Source organism: Hyperolius riggenbachi, chromosome 2 (genome assembly GCF_040937935.1).
Source record: "Hyperolius riggenbachi isolate aHypRig1 chromosome 2, aHypRig1.pri, whole genome shotgun sequence".
Taxonomy (NCBI): domain Eukaryota; kingdom Metazoa; phylum Chordata; class Amphibia; order Anura; family Hyperoliidae; genus Hyperolius; species Hyperolius riggenbachi.
Window position 1 is genome coordinate 283,374,042 of NC_090647.1, and position 12,492 is coordinate 283,386,533.

Genomic DNA, 12,492 nt, shown 5'->3' on the forward strand with positions numbered 1-12,492 from the left:
AAAACCTATACTTGGTGTCTCTGTCCCCATTTTTCATTTTCTAGGCAATCAGGATGCACCAGCAGCTGCACGGATGCACCTGCAGCTGTGTGCACACACCACTCCCCGCACTGAGCCATTCACATCCACAAGAAGCCACTATACACTGAAAAACTGATACGTTTTAACGTTTTAACTTTGCAAAGCAGTGCATTGTGAAAAAGCTTTAATTTTTTCAGTGTAGTGTGAAAGAAGCAATAGGGAAACATGGATAATACCTTCACTTAGCCTGCGCAACAGTTGTCCTTTCAGTTATAACTGACAGCAACTGATTTAGTGTAAAAGGACCCTAAGCCGCCACCCATAGGTCACATGCATACTTGCAACCTTCAGTTAGTATACAGGATATACTGATCAGTAAATATGGTATGATACATAACATTATAGATTCCAATGAGAGGTCTGGCAGAAATCTGATCAGAATAGTTTAATAACCCACCTAATGTAGTGCAATATAATACCAATGCTTCCATCTCTTGCCCCATTACTGATGTTAGATGAATTTCCGGCTCACCTGAGCATAGGCTTCTACTGCATATTTTTTCCCCACCAAGCTCAGTTGAAAGCGGATAATTTCAAACAAGACTAGACAAAAGACTGCTACTGATCAGGACCTGTACATAATATGCAATTATATTAGGATTCCTGTTTCACAGTGACGTTTTATTCCCAGGTGACCATATTGTTTGCAGACCTCCATGCATACCTGGATAATATGAAGGCCCCATGGGAACTCCTGGAGCATCGCACTCATTACTATGAGCAGGTCATCAAAGCCATGCTGCAGAGTATTGGAGTGCCATTGGAGAAACTGCGATTTATCAGGGGGACTGAATATCAGCTCAGCAAGTAATGATCCTGCAAAATAAAATCTCTGCATGTTTGCTGCAATAATTCTGTTTTGACATTTATCCTCTGAACATCTTTTATTGTATTCCTTTTCATCCAGTCCTTTCTTCTACTTTTCTTTAGCATTCCATTCAGTATTGCTCACTGGCCATACCATACTTATGTCATTTTCAACTGAGAGGTGATTCTGCAATTTGTTTATTTTATTGCTAGAAAGATTTTATTCCTGGCTCTCGGTAGTGTAGAAGGAGGTTGTGATCACTTTTGGCTTTTGCTTCTGTCTTTGCCCCAGTGGCGATATCTTCACTTGCGTCCTGTCCCTGGGGCCTTCAAATAAACCCAAGAGCTCCAACATTAATGGCTTCATATATCGATATTGTTGAATCCATGCCTAATTGAATGGCACCAAAACTAAGCATACTTCTTGTACATTACAGTAAAGCTAGCCATGGTCTTCAAGGGCCATTTGAATATGTAAGAATAATGAGACTGCCTGTTTTTATTATCTGCTTTCACCTTAGACATTTGAAGTGAGAGTGATATGGGGGCAGATGTATGTATTTCCTTTTAAACCATACCAGTTGCCTTGCAGTCCTGCTGATCATTCTGACATCAGTAGTTTTTGAATTGCCTGAAACAAGCATATGGCTAATCTGATCAGACTTTAGTCAGAGCACCTAGTCTGCATGCTTGTTCAGGATTTATGACCAAAAATATTAGAGGCAGAGGATCAGCAGGGCAGCCATGCAATTTGCATTGTTTAGTAAATAAATGTCAGGCTCCCTATGTATATACAGTAACAAAGAACACAATCCCCTATGCTGGGCTCCTTTTTTCCTGCCTGAAAGTGAATATCCAGCTATGCAACTGACAGTTTTTCTTCAGTCAGAACCAAGTGGGCCATAGCATCCCTCAATGATAGAAAATTACAGCTATAAAACACTTTCCTAAGCAGTTAGCTGGGCTTCTGACTGAAAGGGATAGATAACAAGGTCAATAGCTCTGAGATTCTTGAGACACTGCAATTGAGCAGAGACAATAAAACATTAAAGGGAACCAGAGGCCCCAGAAAGAAGATTTTATACATACCTGGGGCTTCCTCCAGCCCCATACGCACGGATCGCTCCCACGCCGCCCTCCTCCGCTTCCTGTATCCGGCGGTACCGGGTCCCGTAGTTTCGGCCAGTCGGCGGCAGCACGCGGACAATTGTCCACATCACAGGGGCTCCCGGCATACCCGTACGTGTGCAGCTGCATACTGCGCAGCCGCACGCGTAAGGGTATGGAGGGAGCGCCTGCTCATGCGGACATTTGGCCGCGTCTGCCGGAAGTGACGGGACCCGGTACCGGCGATCCAGGAAGCGGAGGATGGCGGCGTGGGAGAGATGCAGGCTTATGGGGCTGGAAGAAGCCCCAGGTATGTATAAAATCTTTTTTTCTTTTTACGATTCCGGCATCTCTGGTTCCCTTTTTGAAGCAGATCGGAGATGTAAAACTAACTATACCAAGTAACGTGTGTGTGTGTATATATATATATATATATATATATATATATATATATATATATATATCTTATCTAAAGTTTAGATAGTTTACTCAGCAAATCTCAGCTTCAACAGTTTGATTATTTATTCCTGTGATACGGGCCATGCGGCCATGTTCTGTTTGTCACATTACACACAGGCAAGCTGATAGCATCTCCAGCCCTCAGCCTGTGACAAAAACACTCCCCTCTCCTCCTCCTCCCCTCTGGCTCTGAAATCTCTGGCTAGTACCCTCCTCCTCCTGCCCAGACTTAGCTCACATAAGCCCTTGCTACAGTGCCAAGGCTCTGACAAAGCTGTGGGCGAGGCTTGTTTAGTTTATAGGGAATTGGAGTGTTAAAACAAAACAAAAAAAGTATTTGGCTTGATTAATGCCCTATAAACTATATGTAAGGAACACAATTATGCAATAAGTAAAAGTTTATCTCTGATCCACTTTAAGGGCCCGTTTCCTCTAGAGCGAATCTGCATGCGTTTTCTGCACGCAGATTTGCATAACCAATATAAATCAATGGGCCTGTTTCCACTTTTAAGAAATTCTGTGCGGTGGACTGTGCAGAAAAAAGATCGCACACCGCAAGGCTAGTGTGCAATTTGTGTGTAATGCATTAAATAGGAAATTTGCATGTGTTTTCTTTATGCGAATTTGCATGCGTTTTCGCTTAACCACTTCTCCACCGAGGGGTTTTACCCCCTGACCACCAGAGCAATTTTCACCTTTCAGCGCTCCTTCCATTCATTTGTCTATAACTTTATCATTACTTATCACAATGAAATGAACTATATCTTGTTATTTCCGCCACCAATTAGGCTTTCTTTAGGTGGGACATTATGCCAAGAATTATTTTATTCTAAATGTGTTTTAATGGGAAAATAGGAAAAATGTGGGAAAAAATTATTTTTCAGGTTTCGGCCATTATAGTTTTTAAATAATGCATGCTACTGTAATTAAAACCCATGAAATTTATTTGCCCTTTTTGTCCCGGTTATAAAACCGTTTAAATTATGTCCTTCTCACAATGTTTGGCGCCAATATTTTATTTGGAAATAAAGGTGCATTTTTTTCAGTTTTGCGTCCATCCCTAATTACAAGCCCATAGTTTATAAAGTAATAGTGTTTTACCCTCCTGACATAAATATTTAAAAAGTTCAGTCCCTAAGGTAACTATTTATGTATTTTTTTTAATTGTAAATTTTAATTTTTTTTTATTACAAAAAAAAATGGGGAGTGTGGGAGGTAATGAGTTAATTTTTTGTGTATAAGTAATTCATTTGTATGTGGAAAATGTTTAGGGTGTAGTTTTACTATTTGGCCACAAGATGGCACCAGTAACTTTTTGTGTAATGCGACCTCCAAGCGTCCTTCCGGACGTTTGGAGGAAGTAGTAGGAGGCTGGGTAAGGTTTTTTATTTTTTTTATTTATTTATTTTTTTTTTAGCGGAAAAGTAGCAGATCATTGCGGGGCTTAGATCAACGAACGGGAATGGATTTTCCCGTTCATTGATCTCCGGGCGAGCGGCCGGCGGCGTGTTTACCCGCGGGAATGCGCGCTAGAGCGAGCGGGAGCGCGGGCAGCGGCGGGAGCGCGGAAAGTACGGATTTCTCCGTCCCTGGGGGTTAAAGGATGGAAAAGGGGACGGAGAAATTCGTACGGGCGGGGGTAAAGTGGTTAAAATCAATGTAAAAGCATGCAGGCGCTGACATGGTTAAATTCGCATACTTACAGATGCAAATTTGAATGCGTTTCCACGTTAAAATTCGCATACGAATTTGCATCCGCATGCAAATTCGTTTTCGCCTTTTCCGCAACGGAATCGATCCGCACTAGTGGAAATGGGCCCTCAATCTACTTTATACATTTTTATACATGAAATAAAATCATGAGATGTCTAAAAAAAAAAAAAAAAAAAAAAACTATTTTCTATAAGTAGTAGAACTGATACAATTGTATATTTCATTAGTTTTTTCATCTCCGGTTCACTTTAATTTGTAATATTTTTTTATTTTTTTTTTTTATTTTTTTTTTGTAGTACTAAATGGAAAACTACTATACGGTCCCCTAAAATTCATAAGTATATTTTTTTTTTTTGTAGCCTATCCCATGTCAATACACATTTGATAAGCTAACTAGAATGACATATACAACTATATTGCGACTATATTTTCTCTTCAAAGGGACCCTCTGGTGAGACACTTGTAAATAAACAAAACACAGCCCCATTTAGAGCACTAACTGTACTTCTAGTCACGTGATCCACATTTGTATAGCGTACTATCTCCTGATGTAATGTTGCATGTAGATATGACTGGCAGCATAGTCACATTGCGCTTGATCTGGATTGGTGGGGGGCATGATTGTTGATGCAATAGATGGCTTTGTTCACACTCTTTCAAGGTGAAGCTTCATGTGACCAGACTGCTGGTCAGATTTGCACAGAGCGTGACGTCGGGGATACTGCAATGTACCTTGTTTCCCCGAAAATAAGTCAGTATCTTTATATACTTTTTTTTTTTTTTTTTTTGCTCCAAATGTTGTGCTAGGACTTATTTTCAGTGGAGGTCTTATATTTCTATGAACACACAAGTTCCCGTGCTGTGTGTCCTCCTGCCTTCCCTACTGTGCCACCTCTTCCTCTGCTGGATCCACCTCTTGTGTGCCCCTGTTGCCCCCTTGTACCTTTAGTGTCCCTCCTCTGTACCTGTGTCCTCCTCCTTTCCCCTTAAAGAGAACCCGAGGTGTGTTTAAAGAATGTTATCTGCATACAGAGGCTGGATCTGCCTATACAGCCCAGCCTCTGTTGCTATCCAAAACCCCACTAAGGTCCCCCTGCACTCTGCAATCCCTCATAAATCACAACCGTGCTGTGAGGTTGTGTTTACATCTGTAGTGTCAGTCTCAGCTGCTCCCCCGCCTCCTGCATAGCTCCTTTCCCTGCCCCCGTCCCTTCCCTCCAATCAGCAGGGAGGGAAGGGATGCAGGCGGGGACTGGAGTTCTGCAGGAGGCGGGGAGAGCAGCAGACTGACACTATAGAGATAAACACAGCCAGCTCTGACAAGCTGTTTGTCAGCAGCGTGGCTGTGATTTATGAGGGATTGCAGAGTGCAGGGGGACCTTAGGGGGGTTTGGGATAGCAACAGAGGCTGGGCTGTATAGGCAGATCCAGCCTCTGTATGCAGATAATATTCTTCAAACCCACCTCGGGTTCTCTTTAACTCCTCTGTCCCATGTAACCTTATGTCCCCTGTGTCCTCTTATGTCACCCTGCATCCTTCTCTTAACCCTAGCTCCATGTCGTGCTGTCCCCTTAATCCTCTTCACCTCCGCATCACGTGGTCCCACCAGCCAATCAGCGCACAAAGCGGCCACTCCAAGAAGAAAACACTGCACGTCAGCAGTGCAGTGAATATTAATTAGCCATGTGGCTAATTACTGCGTATGGGCAACCAGTCTAACGTAGAACGCACAGCATGCTGTACTTTCTCAGAACGTGCAGCATTACAGTGTAACGCAACGTGGGTACTGTGAACAGCCCATTTAGTTTTCATTGCTGTGAGTTAGGCTGCATTACAGGCTGCACTAACGTGCACCTGTAACGTCTTACTGTGAAAGCAGCTTTACTGCAGCTAGGACTTAGTTTCGAGGTAGGGCTCATATACTGAGCATGCTCGAAATTCCTGCTAGGGCTTACTTTAAGGGCAAGTCTTAATGAAAGAGGGTATACTAACACAGTTTGGTTAACAGACAGCACCAACCTAAATCTAGACTGTACTCTTGGTCCCCCCCCCCCTCACTACAGGGTCTCTTTAAAAGACAATATATGTTGCTCAATATACTGTACTTTCTGCTCTTTCTCACAGGGAATACACACTGGATGTGTACAGACTGTCCTCAGTGGTTACTCAGCACGATGCCAAAAAAGCTGGAGCTGAGGTTGTAAAACAAGTGGAGCATCCACTACTCAGTGGTCTCCTGTACCCTGGATTGCAGGTGGGTTAACCACACACTAGGCAGAATAGAATAGTGATGTTGGTCTGGTCATGCAGTCATCCTTCTTACAATGTTCATTCCTCCCTGCAGGCTTTAGATGAAGAGTACCTGAAAGTCGATGCACAGTTTGGAGGAGTAGATCAAAGGAAAATCTTCACTTTTGCAGAAAAAGTAAGTTTAGTTAATGTCATTAACTACAGTTCTCAGATAAATGAAAGTATCCTCAAAAGAAATGCCATAGGAGAAGGACACAACTGCATTGTAGAGGTTTAACAGAGCATAGATCTATCCACCACCATGTATTTATTCAGATCCTGTGTCCTGTACAGCTGAGATATTTCTGGAAATCAGTGTTTGAAAGACACTGTATTATTTCTGCTTTCTTGGATTATATGTTATCCTGTTCCCAGCTTTCCTTTATGCTAGTCACAAACTATACTAGAGGAAGATAATTCTGTGTTCATGCTGGTCACTGTGGAAATCCAGTCCATGCTATCACTGTGTATGATGTCACTGGATGGTACCTCACAAGCTGCATCACTGCAGACACCTGCCCATATTCCAGCTTTTACATATTCAGCTACGAGTCACACAAAGCCCATCTCTATTCCAGTTAAAGTCTATCTATTTTTACGCTGATCATTACTGACCCCAAAATCAGAGCTTAGTTGGAAGGATGTAGCTAATAATGGAATGCTGCTCTTGCAGGCTCTGTTAGGTGGATCTCCAAATAATAAAATACTGTGTAACAAATTTAGTTATTCACCCTAATCTTTACATATTCCTGAAATGAATGTATCCCCTCCCGGCCCTCTGATACCAGGAAGACTTTCTATACATTATCCTCCCTATAATCTGCACATTGTATATGTATATTTCTGCTGCTGACTGACCCTAATGTCCTTACTTTCCAGTAATCTCCTTAAATTACATAGGATTTCAGCTCCAGAACTTGGCTCATTCGCACTTTTGGTCAAAAAGATTATTGTGTGAGGGCAGAGAGGATTATTGCAGATATAGGAATAACATATTGGCTGGCTGAAAGCTGTTATGAGTATAGTAGAGGAGCATTATTATTATTATTATTATTATTTATTTATATTTTGTGTTGCTGTGTGCAGCATCTTCCATTTTCATTACCTTAATCTTAATAGTGATCTATATATTCCAATGCTAGTAAGCTCATGCAAGCATTGTAGTGCTTTTGTTTGAAGAAAAAACTTGGTCCTATATAGGGCACAACACACACTTTACCATCTGATTAATTCACCAAGTTAAAGCCATAGTTCAACCTCCCATTTAACGCAGATGACAGTAAATTTGCATTTTTTAGCAATGCATGAAGTTTTGTGTATTACCCATATGTACTTTTTGCAGTAGCTTATGGGGAAGTATCTGTCTTGCTTCCAGCAGGCTGCATCCATCTGATCCTTCTTGCCGGCATAGCGGATAACAGGCAAAAGTAGATCACCTGACTGAGCCCTGATTGTGGGCAGTATTGCATCTTTATTAAAAATCCATGCTTACCTCTCTTCGCTGCCTGCAATGGAAAGCTAGAAATAGAAATAAAAAATTGTTATGGTTCTTTCTATTGCTGAATGCAAGGAAAATAAATCATTTGTGCAGATCAATACTTTGTTTTGAAAGCTGTTGTACTGATTATGATTATTATTTCACTAATTGATATCATGTCTTCAGTACAGTATTAGGAATGATGAATCCTACAGTGCTTTTATGACACTGTTTTTTTTTTTTTTTTTTTTTAGAGAAAGGCTTTCTGTTGCCATATGGCGGCTTATTTCCATAATGTCACAGCTGCAGTCTTAATTGGAAATTTTGGTCATGAGATAGAACCTCAAAGTAATTGTAATAAAAAAAAAATCTAGAAAAAACAGCTTGAAATGTGCACATGAATTGCCGAATCTACGTACGAATCATAATTATCTCTAATAATATATACTTTCATTCACATGAAGCAGTGATGCAAAATCGTTCAAAATTATGTACAGTAGTGAAAAAAGACCTCCCCCAAAAAACGGCTGATTATTATTACGGTATTTTTGTATTTCTTTTCATTAAGTGTATATATAGTTTAGACCGATAATTATGCTTTGTTTGTAGGAGTGGTATTTCATGTGCACATTTCAATTTTGGTTTTTTTTTTGTTTGTTTGTTTTTTTTGTTTTTTTTACTGCCTTCCTTTTCTTGGTAGTGTGCAGCACTGTGTATTAGAGTATTTAAGCATACCTGAGGGGGTGCAGTAAAAAAAGTAGATACTTGCATAAGTAGGAAGGCTCTGGATCCTCCAAAGGCTTCCCACATCCTCATCAAGACCGCTGCCACTGCCTGTGGCCGTCTGTTCACGACCACGCTCCTTTTTCTGCGGCTGTACTGCACCTGCATGAGTACAACTGTGCTTGCGCAGAAGTGAGGTGTCACTCGTGAAGCAGTACAGTACCTGCACCGTACTTGTGCAGGTACTGTACTGCTTCACTTCTTAGTGGCAGGGAGCGTGTGCATGAGAACATTTTCCGATAAGCCTTTATCTGATTTGTTCAGAGGGTCAGTGTGCTGCAACAGTGGGGTTGAGGAGAGCCCAGGAAGCCTCTGGACTTTACCTAGGTAAGTACCTAATCTTTTTTTATGGGCCGCCTCAGGTTCACTTTAATGATTTATTTTCTAATCCTGTATCTTATTTTCTGTACACACTTACAGTTTTGGCATTCTATTTGACATTTTTTAGGAGTAATTGTTACACAAATGCAGATTGTGGCCATTTTTAGGACAGAAAATGTTTGACACACTTATAAAGTTGCGCAGAAGTTATGATATGGCATGTCTTTCTTTATGCTGTACTAACCTGTAATCCTTCCTTTTTTTTTCTCACAATAAGTACTTGCCTGCCCTTGGTTACACTAAGCGCATTCATCTGATGAACCCTATGGTTCCTGGACTCACAGGAACAAAGATGAGCTCTTCTGAAGAGGTAAGGGTGTAGCTGATGGATGTAGCCATGTGAGGGTAGGATGAGAATTATTATATTAAAGTAAAGGTCAGGAGACAGTTAAGTAACAGAATAAGAATGTTTGAAAACATCTATCAGATACTCCCTCATTTGTCTGAGAGATTTGTCAGAGCAAATCTCACAAAGGTAGTGAATATTACTATCTTCCAGAGCCCCCACAACCAGGGACTGGTAGAATTCTGCATAGCCAATACCCAGGTGCCAAGATATCAGACACCCAAGTCATATGTTTGCTGAGATTCTCTTTCCTGCTTAATACAAAGTTAGGCCACTTTCCATTAAGGCTCCTTTTATACTTACTGTGTCACGTCGTGTCGCTGTACTCTCCCCTGCTGAAGCTTGTCGCAGTGGCATTTACAATCAGTGAGCCATGACACACTAGGCATGAAACACTGCCTGCGGTGTGTCGCAATGTGGCGGAAGTGCTCCGAGTGCCGCAGAAGTAATGCGGAACCTGCAGTGTGTTACTCTGTGACTCCTGGAAGTGAACCAGAAGTCCTGTGTTACATTTTTTTCCCTTTAGTCGCACTGCTGGTATAATGTGCGGTGCAACTTTTCGGCTGAAGTGCGACTTCTAAATACCACTGCTACCACAATGCATTAGTCTATGGACCCTAAAACAAAACTGTAGTCAAGTAAAAGAACAAATCAGCATGTAGCAAAGTCATTGTAACAGTATTACTGTTAGTATTATAAAATGACACAATTTTAGATACCTATATTAAATAAGCATGTGTAGAATGCCTATTTCATTGGAAGTCTATTGTTGACTGATCTATTGCTTTGGCCTGTTCACCTTTAAGTACCTGATCTGCCACAGTGCTGACCATTTATAAATTAGTAGCAATGTGACGACAGATCTCCACTTCTTTGTTCACCAAAAATATTTCCCCTTATAAGAGTGTCATTGCAATCTCTGGTTTTCTTTTGAATCTTTTTTTTTTTTTTTTTTTAATACTTATTTTGGTTCTTTCTACTGTCGTTACTATAAAGTGGTGATCACATACACTTCATACAAAACTGCTGTCTCTCTGTACATACAAATAGGTTTTAATTACAGCCTTGGCTGCATGAAGATCACAAGACACAATTAAAAACCAAGCTTAAAAACAATAGTACCTGGCCAGGATATGCGCGCTTTTATCTATAGAGGGACCAGATCTGGTTATCTGCAAGGTGTAATCGCCCAGCCTCGGCCTATGCTGAAAACACAATGCCACCAAGATCTGTTTGTCCTCATCCACCACCTAGACACCACACACACTGTGTTAAGATGAACTGGACCGGCTCACTGAGATCACTATGTTTGACAACTGCAGTTCTTATGGCCTTTTGCTTCCACAGACAACTGGAGCTACTATTGCAGGCGACTTGCGGACAGACAGATCAAACCAGGCATTTGGCATACAGTGGCTTGTAGTTTGGAGCAAAACATTTCTCACTGCTTGAACTTCCCGCCGCTTAACGGCATGTTATACTTGCACAGATAGATGGTAAGCTCCTGCCTACACGTCCTTCCGTTACCGCAGTGCACTGGGTTTCAGGAACTTTCCCTGCCGCTTGAGTTGGCTGCAACCTCCATCCGTGTAGGCCTCAGCGCTGTCGGCACTATGTTTCCTGTAGGGGCTCGGTCAGTGTACACTAATAATGGAATGCAGCTCTTGCAGGCTCTGTTAGGTGGATCTCCAAATAATAAAATACTGTGTAACAAATTTAGTTATTCACCCTAATCTTTACATATTCCTGAAATGAATGTATCCCCTCCCGGCCCTCTGATACCAGGAAGACTTTCTATACATTATCCTCCCTATAATCTGCACATTGTATATGTATATTTCTGCTGCTGACTGACCCTAATGTCCTTACTTTCCAGTAATCTCCTTAAATTACACAGGATTTCAGCTCCAGAACTTGGCTAATAATGGAATGCAGCTCTTGCAGGCTCTGTTAGGTGGATCTCCAAATAATAAAATACTGTGTAACAAATTTAGTTATTCACCCTAATCTTTACATATTCCTGAAATGAATGTATCCCCTCCCGGCCCTCTGATACCAGGAAGACTTTCTATACATTATCCTCCCTATAATCTGCACATTGTATATGTATATTTCTGCTGCTGACTGACCCTAATGTCCTTACTTTCCAGTAATCTCCTTAAATTACACAGGATTTCAGCTCCAGAACTTGGCTCATTCGCACTTTTGGTCAAAAAGATTATTGTGTGAGGGCAGAGAGGATTATTGCAGATATAGGAATAACATATTGGCTGGCTGAAAGCTGTTATAGGAGTATAGTAGAGGAGCATTATTATTATTATTTATTTACACTATTATTATTCAGTGTACACTGACCGAGCCCCTACAGGAAACATAGTGCCGACAGCGCTGAGGCCTACACGGATGGAGGTTGCAGCCAACTCAAGCGGCAGGGAAAGTTCCTGAAACCCAGTGCACTGCGGTAACGGAAGGACGTGTAGGCAGGAGCTTACCATCTATCTGTGCAAGTATAACATGCCGTTAAGCGGCGGGAAGTTCAAGCAGTGAGAAATGTTTTGCTCCAAACTACAAGCCACTGTATGCCAAATGCCTGGTTTGATCTGTCTGTCCGCAAGTCGCCTGCAATAGTAGCTCCAGTTGTCTGTGGAAGCAAAAGGCCATAAGAACTGCAGTTGTCAAACATAGTGATCTCAGTGAGCCGGTCCAGTTCATCTTAACACAGTGTGTGTGGTGTCTAGGTGGTGGATGAGGACAAACAGATCTTGGTGGCATTGTGTTTTCAGCATAGGCCGAGGCTGGGCGATTACACCTTGCAGATAACCAGATCTGGTCCCTCTATAGATAAAAGCGCGCATATCCTGGCCAGGTACTATTGTTTTTAAGCTTGGTTTTTAATTGTGTCTTGTGATCTTCATGCAGCCAAGGCTGTAATTAAAACCTATTTGTATGTACAGAGAGACAGCAGTTTTGTATGAAGTGTATGTGGTTGTATAGGAATTGAGCTGCTGGCTCCTTGCTTGTCAAGTGGTATAAGAGGTTCATAGGGGG

At 41.6% G+C, this 12,492-nt stretch overlaps 2 protein-coding genes across 6 annotated transcripts in view; one reads left to right on the plus strand and one right to left on the minus strand.

Annotated features, from left to right (window-relative positions):
* The window catches only part of LOC137546410 (S100P-binding protein-like), a 102,720-nt gene extending 102,412 nt beyond the window's left edge, over window positions 1–308 (minus strand). For both annotated transcript variants that reach the window (XM_068268850.1, XM_068268846.1), the window contains exon 1: window positions 258–308. The gene's annotated coding sequence lies outside the window, so the exon portion shown is untranslated. The remainder of the gene's footprint in view (window positions 1–257) is intronic.
* The window catches only part of YARS1 (tyrosyl-tRNA synthetase 1), a 54,149-nt gene that overhangs the window by 19,369 nt on the left and 22,288 nt on the right, over window positions 1–12,492 (plus strand). For all 4 annotated transcript variants that reach the window (XM_068268852.1, XM_068268853.1, XM_068268854.1 and 1 more), the window contains 4 exons: window positions 713–888; window positions 6,293–6,422; window positions 6,513–6,593; window positions 9,316–9,408. In XM_068268852.1, coding sequence (XP_068124953.1) covers window positions 713–888; window positions 6,293–6,422; window positions 6,513–6,593; window positions 9,316–9,408 — 480 coding nt within the window. The remainder of the gene's footprint in view (window positions 1–712; window positions 889–6,292; window positions 6,423–6,512; window positions 6,594–9,315; window positions 9,409–12,492) is intronic.